The 14,975-nt window shown below is 44.7% G+C and overlaps 1 protein-coding gene across 1 annotated transcript in view; it reads right to left on the bottom strand.

Moving 5' to 3' along the window:
* Positions 1-14,975, bottom strand: part of RBM26 (RNA binding motif protein 26) — a 1,704,516-nt gene that overhangs the window by 1,524,924 nt on the left and 164,617 nt on the right. The window contains exon 3 of the mRNA XM_069639899.1: positions 6,140-6,276. Within this exon, the coding sequence (XP_069496000.1) occupies positions 6,140-6,276 (137 nt within the window). The remainder of the gene's footprint in view (positions 1-6,139; positions 6,277-14,975) is intronic.

Genomic DNA, 14,975 nt, shown 5'->3' with positions numbered 1-14,975 from the left:
AAATGTGTACAAAAGAAAATATTGTTAAAGGTTATTGTATTAACCAAATAAATATATAAAAAAAAAGCCAAGTGAGGCATTAATCCATCCTGATATTTTGTTTAATAAAAGATTCAACTTTGAATATATTGTCTGCGTCTCCTTTCATGATGCCAACCTCACAATGGTTTGCTTCCCTAAGGGCACCGGCCTCTAATCCTCACTCCTCCAGATTTTCAAATACACCTTCACTTCACTGTTCATCTGGTTTTCTCTTCTCCCTTTGCAACTGTGCAGCCTTCCTTTTTGTTTTCAGACAAATTCCTTCTTTCTGGAAAACCTCTATTATTCAGATTTTAAAGAAGGGATCTATATGTTCTCCTGCCAACTACAGGCCCATTGCCCTTCTAGATGTGCCTGGTAAGATCTTTTGTGCAATTTTGTAAAAATTAGAGACTGGGAGTTCTCGTCTGGAATCATGGACTAGTTCCAATTGAGTTTTGTTAAAGGTGGCACGGCTTTTAATGTGATTGTTTTGAATTTACTAAAGGCCTCTTATTTTGAAAAAGGCATGTGTTTGAACATTTGTTTTGCAGAGTTTTCTATGGCTTTTGACAGCGTAAATCACAATTTAAATGGGGCTGCCCTGCTTTCTTAGTTGCCATCATCAAATAACTGTATGGGAATACTACTATGAGAATCCAGTTGAACGCTGACGGCCTTCTATCGGTGCCTATTCCCACGCTTTACCGTTTAAAGCAGGACTGTGTTCTTGTCCCTTTACTTTATTGCAAATATTGGCAAGGCACTTTTAAACACCTACTCCTTCCCTCCCAAGTTAGAAGTAGTTGGTATTCACTGGTTGTTGTATGCAGGTGACCTTCTTTAGATAGGCCAAACGCCTAGTGGTTTGCAAAAACAGATTTCTGCCCTGCACCAATATGCTAATGATAATTAATTGGTCATCAATACTAATACTCTAAAATTAGGATCTTGCGCCATTCTAAAAATGCGAGTAACGGGGCGTCGGTGGATACTGGCGCAACAGCTAGAAGTATTCTTTGAATTTGTAATTCAGGGTTTTTTACTCTTGAGACGGCTACCTCCACTCCGCTGGGCTGACTGTTTAAGATCTAAATTCTAATATCTACAAAAAGAAGTTTCAGGTATTTTCTAAAAAAAGGGAACCACTTGCATGGGTATCCTGTCTCACAGATAAGTTTTTAGGCAAAATTAGATATTAATTTTATTAGTCATACAAAATTCATTTTAAAAATAAAAAATTCATCATAAAAAATGATCATCTCACATAGAACAATCAATTCTAAAACCACACAAGTAATTCAGCTTCAATCGGTTCTAGTCTCAAATTTGATCTTTTGGTCAACCCGAGTATTTAAATCAGAGAGAATGGGAGAATTCCCATATTTTATATCCTCCCCAAAATTCACAAAAATTTGGAGAAACCCCCGGGTAGACCAATCGTCTCGGGAGTCAATTCCCTTTTAGAGCCGATCTCGAAATTTGTGGATTTTTACTTAAGACCGTTCATTCCTAGTATGAAAAGTTATGTCAAGGACACAACAGATGCCATCAATAGAATTGAGGGCAACACTTTTGACCCAAGGACGAATTTGTTAATGTGTCTAGACATACAAGCCTTATACACGAATATACCACAATTGGCAACATTAGAGGTAGTGGAAGAGACTTTGCTGAACAGACAAGATCACTCTCCAGTTTCGAATTCCTTTATAAAATGGTGTACGGAAATGGCCCTCACGAACAATTTTTTTCAGTTTATGGGCCAGTTCTATAAACAAATTGAAGGAACGGCCATGGGGGCGGCAATGGCACCCAATATGGCCAATTTGTATGTAAACATGTTCGAAGAAACGGTGGTGTACACTGACCGAAATCCTTTCCAAGAGAACATATTATGTTGGCTCCGTTACTTCACTCCACAGAGTAAGAGGTTTAACAATCCCCAACTGTGGTTTTCCACTGTCTTGAGAATAGAGTAAGATCTAAATTCAACATGTTGATCACTCAAACTAAAGTGATAAATAGGAGTTTTGGAAGGTTTTCTTGTCGCTTCTTAAATTTAATAAAGCCAAGGTTATTCCGGTTCTTGTGTACGGGACGGAGGTCAATCTTGGTTGGCAGGATATGCCATGGCGTACCTGCGAGGTGGGCTGAATCTGAGGCCATCCTCAGGAAAGGAGTGATGACCTCTCCCAATGTGGCCAGTGGATGGCAGCCGCCACCTAATCCTGCCCAGGCGGGCGGCTATATGAGGGAGGACAGCATGGCAGGTGGTGACCCTCAAGGGGATATATGGCATCATCGGATGAAGGCACATGCACCCCTTTCCCTTTCAGGGATATTCGCCTCTGTATCTCAAGCTTGTATGGATTATTGTAAAAGTTCCCTCCTACTGCCCACAAAACCTTCTAAAAACCTCTTCCAGTATCAAGTAAAAAAAAAAAACCTGGAAAGCCCAACATTTCCATACAAGAATACTGAGACCAGGAGCCTGAATGGAGTAATGCAGACCCCCAATGCCAAGAACTACAGAATGTGTTCTAGTAGTTATGAGCGCTTGACAAGTGCCAGGAGATTTAAAAGGCAGAACCTGAATTAACACAGTGAGCTACCTGGGGAAGCAGTGTCCGCCAGAGGTCGATCGAGGGACTGCTGAGCCGCTGTGAAGGAGTACGTGGAGCCAGCCGGCTCAAGGAAGGAGGAGGAGGAAGGCTGCAGCAACCATTGTGCCGCGCTGGGACTGCACCAGAGGAGGAAGGCAAGGCTGGTCAGCGGCTGGTCACCTCAGCAACAGGAACACAGAAGCTCAACCACCAGACGGGAACCACGAAGGACGTGGAAGCCAGCAAGTGAGGACGGCAGACCTGTAAACTGGAGGCAAAGCACCAAGACACCGCTCCCCATTGACCGCGAGGGAACTGAAAAGCGCTGCAGACAGCCATTGAGTCCTGGAGAGAAACTGGGACACCAGGGCGCTTCGGCAACGTGCTAAATAATTGTGAATGGAATGAAAGAATAATTTTGTGAGGCAAAGCCTGAGAGAGGTCAAGGGGGGGATAAGAAAACCCCTCACCTCGTGAACTTTTGCAAAACCATAACAGTTAAAAGTCTGCGACCGATACCAAAGAGGAGTAAAGCCAGAGAGAGGTTAAGAGGGGCCTGGGGGAGTGAGAGACCTCCCCCTTGCGAACATTTGCAAAACCACAAGTCTGCAAGTGTGTGTAAAGTGTACAATGATGAATGCCCTGGTAGGAGGGTATACCAGGCAAGCACATGTATGCAAGTGTGTGTAAAGTGAAGCACGTTAAAAGCCCTACCAAAAGAGTATAGCAGGCCAAAGCTTAAGTTTTCAATTGTAGAAACTGGAGCACCCAAAGAAGTCCTGGCACAGGAATCGCCAAGTAAATCCAAGTCACAGATGAAGCGAAATTGAAATGGAAGAAAACCTGCCAGAGGAGTACACCAAGTATCCTGTATAGTTGGACCTTTTTGGAATACAAAGTGTTTTGTTATTAACCAAGAAACCTCCAAGGAAGATTTATGCCTTTTGCAGTCATGAGAAATCTTGAACAGCAACCTCGGGAAGGAAGCCATCCCCTGGAACTTTGAACCTTATCTATTGTGAACCTTTGTGTTGGTATGCATTTATATTCCTTTTGAACTTAAACATTTCTGCACCTTTCAAGACTAGAGACATTAACCCTTTGCAGATTAGAGTTACTTTAGAATGTGAGGGGGAAGGATAGGATTTCGGATGCAGGACAGTTTTGCTTTGGACATTTTGACATTTGACAGGTCCTGCGTTTTTTCCTTTAGGTGGGGAAATATTTCTTCGAAGTAGGGACAATGAGGCATTTTCCAACCCCTTATCTTATTTAATAAAAGTCTATAACCACAAATATGACTACCTTGTGTCCGCGTCTCATTCCTGGCTCCTCAAAAAGGCTTATTTTGCAAGCAGACTTTGTGCCCTCCGGAAACACCCAATATCTTTGATTCAATTTGAGTTGGGCCTACTCTCTATGGGCTCAATGGTCACGTGGAAAGTTAAACTTTGTGGAGTAAGATACAGGCTGCACCTCAGGTATCATTGCCCCATTCAATATATGAAGCGTTGATCAATGGAAGAATTCCAGCTCTTAACAGTTGGAATAAGGACAGCACATCAGTTCTACTGTCAATAGATGCCTCCCTGGACATTTTAATTCAGCATCCTGGCAAGATCAAGAAGTTAATTTTGGAGGCTGACTGAACGCGAAACATTGATAAATCCCCAAAAATATAAGCATCAACATTATATTGTCCTAGATGGAAACCCCTCGGCAAAACCCCAAATTACATAATAAAATTCCCCATTTCTCGTTGGAGAGCGAGTATAATTTTTAAGAAAATCAATCATTACCCTCCCACGAGATTGTAGGGACTAAAAAGCAAATTACCAAGGCAGAAAAAGGATGCTGCTGCTTTATGTCTAAAAATGTTGAAACAGTTTCATTTAGCAATGGAATGTTCAAGCCAATTGAACCCAATTATAAAATGTCTTGCCTGTGTTTTTTAGTTAGTTACCTCCTGTGACTCTTTATTGAAGATTTTATTGGAAGGTCCTCATTTCAGGGAACATTTAATATGTTTTTTAAATTCTTATTCATGAAGGTTTCAGATTTGCATAATAAAATATAGGTTCTTTTATCTTAAGGTGAAGTGTATCATGTGCAGCGGTTAGCAATTGTGATGTTTGAGGAGACTGATTTCTGCAATTTGGTTTCTTTGTTCCTCTTTTTCTGATGTGTCCGAGAAAAGTTCACATGGACTATACCGCAGTAAATCAATACCATATATAATAAAGGTGGCATGTACCATTATGCTGAATCTCAATTCCATTAAAAGAAATAATTATTCAGTTAGTTGGTATCCTGAGGCCGTTCTGGAAACAATTTACAATGTTTGCCCTTGTCAATTTGTGTGCTTTTCTCAAAGACCACATTTCTGACCCTTTTATCTGAACCGGAGCACAAAGGCAAGTGGCATATTGGCGATGACTGGATACGGATAGATGTAAGCTTATTGCACTGTAAACCCCATCGACTTGTCTCTTGTTTCATTTGCATCCAACATATTTCTTCTAGGAAATCCTCGCCTGCTTTTTCATGCTCTTTGGACTACAACACACCAGACACACCTGCTCTTTGTTTCCAAGTTCTGCTTCCTGTTCCACATGTCTGAAATCTTGAGGTCTACAAGCACAGCTTTGAAATTTCAATATGCATTGTTACTACACATGTTGTAATACATTCTTTTCATCTCCTAGTATGCATTTTGTAGTACGCCTCTTGCACCATGAATTGCTGAGGGCCCCAAGCTGCTATTGAGTCATCCACTACAGCTCTGCTGGTCTGACTTTGCTTCCTGATTCTCTCTTTTTTACTTTAGGCACTGACTGGATCCATTTGATTTGCTGAAGAATCCTCCATATGCCAACTTTTGGGACGGATTTCTCCCGATCACTGCAATATAAATGCCTTTGAGAGGGATTATCCCAGTGTATTCAGAAGAGAGAGAGAGAGAGAGAGAGAGAGAGAGAGAGAGAGAGAGAGAGAGAGAGATGGCCACACAGCTCAGATTTGATACATCACATGCCTGGTGCTAATATTTTAAAGTTGACAAGGATGCCACGACCAAGAACAGTCAATCTGGAAGATATCCTTTCAAACAAAAACAAATTGCAGGGATACACACAAAAGGAAAGTGCGGTAGTGAACGAGACAAACTGATCAAAAAAGATGACAAATGAAAGCATACTTCGAAGCGCCAGTTGGCAATGCAAATTCCAACATCAGAAATCAGAACGAATATTAGTGGATTTAGCCATTGTGATGTAGCACAGGCAAGCAGTACCAACATGGGCAACAATAATCAACATCAGGAGTCCGTAACATTTGAAGTGGGAGGTGGTGGGGAAAAAAAAATGTGTGGAATTGTATACAGTTTGCATTAAGAAAAATCGTAATCACAGCATATTTGTAGTAATGGATGATATTCAGAACATTCAGAGGCCACCTGAATCTTTTAATCAAACCAATTAACACATTAATGAAAGTTAAAGGAAATAACATACCTCCTCCTTTTTAATCTCTTTTTCTGGATGTTGAAAGAATTCTAGCTTTGAAACTCCTGAAGGTGGCAGCTCCAGCGGAGGTAAATAACTCTTGTTATTTAAGGCTTCAAAAAGCGTTTCTACAAATCCATGGGTCTCTGAACAAAACAGAAATTGTTTATCAGAACAAAGCAGTTTTTACCATACAAAACAATATAATTGAAGCAGTAAAGACAAGAAACTGCAGAGAGTCCTGCAATCGGCAAAGAACCAACAGTATCTACAATAGCAATGAAAGGGTGAAGTGCATCTACCTTCTGAAAGGATCCCATATCTTTTCAAAGCACCAATATACCAATTAGCATTCTATATGCTAAAAATAGCATAACCCTACATATGGTGCGTGAAAGAAAACAAAGCAACGTGGGTGTACCTGCAACCAGGCAAAATGGCTACTGGGCTCTATGAAACATTAAATTGCACTGCTTATGAGGCAAACAAAGGGACATACTAATGGGGTAATTGAGGAAATGTTACTTAGGTGAAAACTTAGTTCGCCATTGTGAGCATCTTCATTGAAGCAATCCTCATGGTGATCAGCTTAATCAGGTGGTAACGGCTGTAGTAGAACATTTGAAATTACTGCAATTCACAAGTGTACTTAGCCATGTGCCTTTAACTGTAGTGAACCGCCTCACTAACGCCTACTATATACAAACGTGTTGCTGCCATGAACCTACAAGGCCTAATTGATGCAGATGTGCACATACTCCGACACAGATGTTTTCCCATGAATGCTGCAAGATATTTGCTCACCCCATTGCGACAAATCCAGGGAATTTGTCCCCTATCCCCAACGGTAAGCCACTTCCTTTGGGCTGAGGGGAACCTGCTAAGCTTAACACCCGCTAAGGGTAGGGCAAGCTGGATCTCACTGGGAGTGGTTCCCTGTTAAAAGGTGGCTTAGTCCACAAATACCAAGAGCCTCCATGTAGAAAAGGAATCTTCTTTATTAGTTACAGCATCAGCATAGATGGGACCAGCCCACAGGTTACAGGACACCAGTAACATCGTCAGGAGAAGGCCGGATGAAAAGGCTCCAGCTGCTCCCTGCAGCTCAGCTGCGAGAGACCGATCCACGTTCGGAGGAATCAGCAATACACAAGACAAGAGGGACACCGCAGTGTTCCTGCGCATCCCGTTCGTCCGCTGCGCTCCACGCGGCAACCAGCGACCTCAAGATGGCCGACTTGGTTGTCTTGGCAACCAACAAACAAGAAATCACCGCGGAGCCTCACTGCTGCTGGCCCCGAGTGATTGTTGGCTTCCCCAGCCTGCCGCCTGCCATCCACTCCTCCCGCCTTAAAGGGAGTGGCGGGGAGACCGGCAGGCAAAGCCATCAGAAGGGCAGATGAAAAGGCCCCAGCTGCTCAGAGATGCCGCCCGCCGCCAGCCAAGGCTACAGTCCTGCTCACCAAGGTAAACGCCCTCCTTCTAAAAAAGTAATGCTGTACCCCTTTCCACCAGCTGTCTTGATATCACCACGGCAACTACACCTATGCCTGCCTTCTTAGCCGCGAGGGCTACATGCCTTAGAGAGCGTACGCTCGCTGCCCTTCTCCTCCTATGCCCCACCCCTCTAAACTAGGAACTCACAAATAGGGTCTAGGCTCACGTACCCCTCTAGCGCCCGACACGTTCCTCTTTATCATACCACCAGCTTTAACGGCTTTGGCTGCTACTCAGTTCCTGCGGTCGCCCACATGACACCTTTGCCCTCTTATAAACCAATCTTCCGCCTGGAACAGCACAAGGCCAACCTAATTGGTTCTCTTCACGCTCAATGCGTGGTTCGATATGCCCAGTATACCTACCATGTCAAACGTTCACTGATGCAACCCCCACAAATTCCTCTCTGCCAGACATCTGCGCGTATAACCAAGGTGCACATTGCGCTGCAGCTCACTTCATCGCCATTTCAAAGACCGTGCACTCACTCCACAAGACTATCACACGAAAGCAGCCCGCCCTCGGCAGTTGACACTGTCTGAGGAGCACCCCGGCACTGTCCTCGCCCGCTAGTGCTCCTGAGATTACAGCATGGGATCCAGAGAATGCAGCGTTTGCCCCTCTACTGGGAACTAGGGTAACCATCACCTTACCTATTACCGACACCTCCCAGGATGTTAGAGTATATGCCCCCATGTTACCGCCAGTTGTTGTCTCCACTGTGCCCGTCGATATGAATCTTGATGCTGCCAAATTGATTGCTGCTATATTATCGCCAGTTGTTGCCACCACTGTGCCTACGAATATTAATGTTGATACTGTCAAAATTGATCGCCCATTTTGCCACTGTGCCCATAATTATCAACAATGATGCTGCCACATTGTGTGCCCCTAGTATACCCCTGCAGCAGCTGAAGCCTGCCCCCTCCCCTTTGTTTGACCCACCACTTATCCCTAAACCTTGCCAATCCTACCCTGGCCCACTTACCTGCGCCTTAATCAATGCCCCGTCGCTACCAGCCCATGCCCTGGGCATTCATGATTTTATCGCCAGCTGCAACCTTGACCTAATAATCATTAGCGAAACTGGGCTCCACAAAGCATCCGGCCCAGCCCTTGCCCTCCCCCTCCCCCAGGGTTACACCATTTTTAGGCAAGATCGCACCCTTCAGAAAGGAGGAGGGGTAGCTCTCATTGCTAAAGAGACCATACCGATCAGAATGGTGCAAGGAGAACTAGGCTTCAACAGTGACTACCTGCTCCGTAAAGTCAAACCAACTGCACTATTGCCCTCCACATTGTGTACCGACTACTGGGCCAGTCTCTGATTTCCAAGATGCCCACCTATACACCATTTCTGACAATCTAAAAAAACATCAAAGCTATTCTCCTGGGAGACCTCAACCTAGGCTTGAACGACCCTGCAGACTCCCATGCAGCCACCCTCAACAAAGCTCTAACCACCTTAGGTTTCAAACAGGCCGTTACTGAGCCCACCCACATCAAAGGATGCGCCCTTGACTGAGTCGCCCAACTGGCCACTTACAATCGCAGCCATCTCACCCATTTCCTGGTCAGACGACCACTCCATTTGCTTCGAACCTAATCTAGCCAAGGGGCCTCCATCGCAAATGACTCCACTCCCCCCTGCTCTCAACAGGAGCTCCCGTCAGCTCACCAAGGATAGGCTTTTACCCTACCTTCAAACCACCTTTGTCCAGTGACCCGGATATCATTGCTTCCACCTACACCACCATCATCACCCAAGCAGTTCATGCCATTGCCCCACTCCCCCATAGGAAAGCTAAGCCCACCAAACACACAAATGTGTGGTTGTCCTCTGAGCTTCTTGAGTTGCGCACTAGAAAAAGAACAGCACACTCCACCTGGTTAGCCAAGCCTAGTGACTCCTCTAAAATAGCATTCAAGACCATCTCTTAGAGAATATAAAGCTGCCATAATTTAAGCCAAGTCCAACACGTTCAACACCAGGATAGCAAAAGCTAAATCAGACTCTAAAGAGATCTTTGCCATTTTCAGGGCGTTGGAATCACCAGCTCCCTCTCTGCCAACCCTCACTAAAGACCGTGAGTGGTGTACAGTCTCCAAGCTGCTTGACAAGATGAACATCTTTCAAAACAAAATCAACCAGCACCAACAGGCCCCAAAACAACACCTCTTGCGATGCCCCTTTTCCTTCAAGGAAATTAACAAACAGGAAGTCGTAGCCCTATTTAAATCAATCAAACCCTTTTGTAAAGGGGACGCCTGTCCCGCTCAACTTTGCAAAGAATGTGCCTCCACCCTCGCCCCGTTCCTTACGGCCTTTATCAACGTCTCCTTCATGTCAGCCCATGTCCCAGCTTGCCTCAAAGAAGCCTGGGTATGCCCGCTCCTGAAGAAACCTGCGCTTGACCCAACCATCACAGGGAACTACAGACCCATTACTACAGTCCCTTTTCTATTAAAAATCCTTGGCAAAGCACCATACCCGTTAGACAATGTTAGCGTATTGCTGCTTAAATTTGATTTAACAATACATGAAATAATTGTCACTTGTTTACTAAGGCACCGGTATGCGTACCACAATGTACTCTATTTTGCATACCCTCTGTGCTACGGCACATGTCCATTTATATGAATATGTCAGTTTGAATTAAACTTTGTTGTGATAATTCTACGTCTCACGGTAATGACCTTTCAGCTAGTAGCCATCTGGCTCTGCTGCCACCTCATGGTGACCTCCTTTTACGTCCATGACTAGGGTAGCCTTTGACTCTCACCCCCTTTTTGATTATCCTCTCTAACCCTCTGGAGTCAGGGCCCTTCACAAAAAAGAGTGTTTTGTCCCTTATTTCTCACATCAGCTTACCTGCAGGTCCATAAATGCCTAGAGGCAAATAACCTTCAGCAGTCAGGCTTCCGACCTGGCCATGGGACCGAAACCGCACTATTAGACCTCAAAAATCAAATTGATAATTTCAGGGACGCAGGCAAACCTGTCCTCCTGCTCCTCGACTTATCCACAGCTTTTGACTTGGGGGTTCATAATATCCTCTGACACCAATTTTTCACCTAACGCTACAGCTTGGATCACATCCTTTCTCCAAGAAAGTGTTATGAAAGTTTTCTCTGACTAAGCTTGTGCCAACCCTAATCTGATCAAATGCGGAGTCCCACAAGGATCCTGCATCTCACCCACCCTCTACAACTTGTTCATGAGGCCACTATTCAACTTCCTGGACTGACTAAGCATCACATATACGAAGTATGCTGATGACATGCAGGTCCTCATACCCCTCACCAGAGATTATGAGTCCGATAGGGAAACTCTAAACACCATTTACTCCACAATTCAAATTTGGATAGCAGAAAATTGGTCGTGCCTTAACAATGAAAAAACCCAAACCTCTACTCATTGGATCACTGGGAACCTTAAAGAAACTCGACGAAACAGATCTTTCACAATCAACAACAATCTAATCCCCGTCTTGCAGACAGTCAAAACCCTGGGGGTCTACGTAGACTCCAACATATCAATGGTCATACAGGTTAACGCCATTGCGTCTGCTGCGGCCTACCACTCTAAACTGCTCACTGCAGCTAGACCTTTTTTGTCTGAGCAACACTGTCTCACCATAGCTAGAGCAATCTCGGCTTGGTTACTGCAACGCCCTCCTAGCAGGCACTTCTGCTAAAAACATCAGAAAACTGACGATCCAAAACAATTCACTGCAGGCGGCCACCAGCATATCCAAAAAGGGACCACATCTCAAACACCAGGAAACTAGTCCACTGGCTCCCCATCAAGGAACGCATCATTTTCAAAACTCTCGCCCTCATGCACAAATGTCTACATTACACTGCCCCTCTTTACCCATCACAGATAATTGCCAAACCTACTAAAGACAGATCCACAAGAACCGCATACCCAAACCGAATCACCATTCCCAAGACCCTGAGGCGTGCCGAGTTTAACGAAGCAACACGTTTGTGGAAAAAACAGAACTGAGGATGCTGGCGCCGTGTGTCCTTTTTATAACATCTGGTGACGTCGCCCTCAACGGAGGCCTTCGAGGGACATCGACCCGACCTCATCGACGCAGGACGCCCTCTGCTGAAAAAGTTTCCGAAGTGCACAGCTGTGGAATACGTTGGAGGACACAATCCATTCAAAGCGCAAATAACAGATGAAAGATCTCATCTGCTTCTTGACAAAGCGCAGGGTAGCACTGACTTGAAGTCACTAGGGGGCATCCCACATATAGGCATGGTGGGGTGACCTTCGGAAGTGGGCAGAGGCGGAAACTGTGGTGTAGCACAGGGTAGTGTATAGGGGCCGGAGGGAATCCAGGACTGACGTTGCAGCACAGAATGTATTGGTCCAGCAGATGTTTGAACCCTCCTATATGCCACTGTGAAGCTAGCACTGCGAAGTAGAGGGTCGAAGGCATGGTTGCATGAAGGATCAGGGATCTGGCGGGGGAATGAGAAGACTTGGAGGGGCTGTGGAAGGGTTTGGCATGCATTTGTTTTGCTGGTTAAATGTTCAGAAGTTTGGGCAGTTTAGCCCGGCTGCACGCAGGCGAGTAAACATAGGTCGAGTTGACCTGAAGAGGTACGTCAGACACAAGCTTACAGGAAAGAGACATAGATGCATTATGCACAGAGACATTTGATGGCACTGTGGGCAGTGGGATTATTTGCCAGTCTGTTTGAAACGCGTGCAAGCTGCTTGCATGTTACGGATTATCTGCATGGTGTCATTCTTTGTTTTTTTGTTGAAAATGTTAATAAAGAGAATAACAAAAAAAAAGAAAGTATAAAACTTCGAATCCCCAGAGCGGATTAAAGTCCCATGCAAACAAAGAGGCTGCAACCTTTAATTTTGAAGCATGGAGGAGAAGAATATCCAGCGTATAAAAGAGGAACTTTTGATTATTGCAACCAACCAAGCACAAACAGGGTTGGACAGCAGCCACATTGAGGCTTATACCAAAGCCTCAAAATTCCATTTTTAGTTGGATGTTTTGTCAGGAGTGGTAGGGTCAGTTAGTGGTTAGGATTCGGACTCAAGAACTTTATTTTGGACTTTAACACCCAAACTTAGTTTTTATTTTGCAAGTTAAGGAACCTCCCTCGTAGAAATATGGCAAGTTAGGCATTTGATCCCTTTTCATTAAAATCCTTGAACATGACTCCCACTCGTCTGAGTCTTTCTTCTGGTTTGCCAGAGTACTAACAAATCAGAAAGCAAACTAGGCTCGTTCATAAACCAAAGACCGAGACAAACCGCCCGATAAATAGTAAGGAAGAGACTCCACAGAGACGATGATACAACCCAAAGATGGGCATAATAAGAAAGACTTGTTGTACTGGCAAACTCTGAAAAGGACAAAGACCTGTTCTGCCTGTGATTCAGACAGCAGGGACAGAAGACATTTACCATTCCTATGTTTGGGGGAGGAAACCTTACTGTGTTTTGTAGGATATTTTTCCTTTGTGGTTGAAGTGGTAGGGACAGATTCTACATTAGATTAGGTTTTCTGGACAATGGACTTTGTGGGACATCCAAACAATCACACTTTTAGACTGCTTTTCTTTAGGGTAGGGATAAACTAGGGGTTGAAACCCACAACAATAAAGAACCCTTGAAAGAATAAAGCCAAAATGTGAATCTCCCGATTCTGACTTGCCACACCATTCCTACTTCTGTTTTAGAGTCACATTCCCCTTCGCACTCTCCAAAGGCTCCCCGCTTCCTAGATGCTGCCCGCCTCATACGGAGTTCTATATTGGCATCCACAAAACAGACAGATTTCCGCTTTGCTCACACCCTCGCTCAGCGAGACTGCTCTATTCTTTAAAATTGCAACATTAGGCAGACTTGGCAGTCCCAGAGTGCTGAGAACTGTAGCCTGGAAAAAATAATGCTGACTTGCTTCATTGTAACCAATATGTCTGCACCTCACAGCAAGGATCCTTTAACCATGCCTGAGAAGGTTGTCACGATTTATGTGCCTACCCATGTTTGTCTGTGAAATAGGCAGGAGATCGTGTGATACACCTTCGAATAGTCACGTTAAATGTTGTAAGGCACGGCCCTCAGAGACTGATGAAGGAAGAACATATAGAATAACTTTAAACGGGGAGGGAACGTTTGTTCATGCACAGTCCGGATACTGGGGATTTCGGTGTGTTCATGCCGTCCTGTCCGGTTTAGATCTGCTTTGCGGTTTTTAAGATTGCCATTAAAGACATTCACCAACCCTCTGGTTACTGGATTATTGGCTTAGAGGAAATTTCCCTGACATCCTAGGGCCCAAGTTATATGCCCGAGCCAAATCCCAGGTGCGTTACAACCAAAGGTGCCAATACTTCTTGGTTTAGGAGGGGGAAAAAAATAAAAAGGGAACCCCCACAAGGCGCCCCTGGGTTCGGAGTATTAGAAATGGAAGACGGGCTCAAGGTGCAGCCCGTATTCATTTCCATGACTGAGGTGGCAGGATCAGGGATGAACAATAAATGGAGGACTAAGAGGCAGGTAACAAAGTAGGGATTTGGGAGCAATGGGGAGTACTCACAGTTGGAGGGAGGTCGGGGTTGAAGCAAGCGAGGGAGGTGGTGGGAATGGGTGCTGTAGCCACCAAAACAAGGCAACCTGAGAAAGGTGCCGGCCTCAGGGTGGAATGCAGGCCTGTACCACGACTTTCAGCCTGCATTCCTGACACCCTGATTGGCTGGCGCCTTGAGCCTGGGTGCTAGGATAGCTCAGGGGCAATAATGCTCGTTTTGGATGCAAGACGACGCTGAGCAACACAGGTCGATTCCCCGGTCTGCGCTTAGAAACCTTTGGGCATATCTCCACCTATACAGAAGGCATTGAAACTCAATTGTGGCAGGATATTGTCTATGGCGACTTGAAACATAAAACAGAGTATAGAAAAGATGTTCTCTAGCTCACAAAAGAGATGTTCTCTTCACTGCAAGCCGTGGTATCCATTATTTTTACTGATTCTTTGATTTTTGCTCTCTGAGCTGGCCTTCACTAGGGCTAGTAGTCATGTCTCATTCCTTGATTCCCCTTGAAATGCCCATTCCAATAGGATTTCTCCATTAGAAAATGTATTCTTTTTCTCAGCACCTATTGCGCTAAGTTAGGAAGTGACTTGACCTGCACTCACCAAAATACAGTTTACCTTGGTTCTCTTCGGGCCAGTCAATGACAATTGATCTGTGACGAGACAGACCACTCATTGTTTTGCTTTCCTTCTCTTAACGTCTCTTGTGCCGAGATCACTTTTAGTGTCTCATGTAATAAGCTTCCAAAAAGCCACTTACTGGTTAT

Source organism: Ambystoma mexicanum, chromosome 7q (genome assembly GCF_040938575.1).
Source record: "Ambystoma mexicanum isolate Mex_15411 chromosome 7q, UKY_AmexF1_1, whole genome shotgun sequence".
In the NCBI taxonomy this organism is placed as follows: Eukaryota; Metazoa; Chordata; class Amphibia; order Caudata; family Ambystomatidae; genus Ambystoma; species Ambystoma mexicanum.
This window is presented reverse-complemented; position numbering and strand designations above follow the sequence as displayed.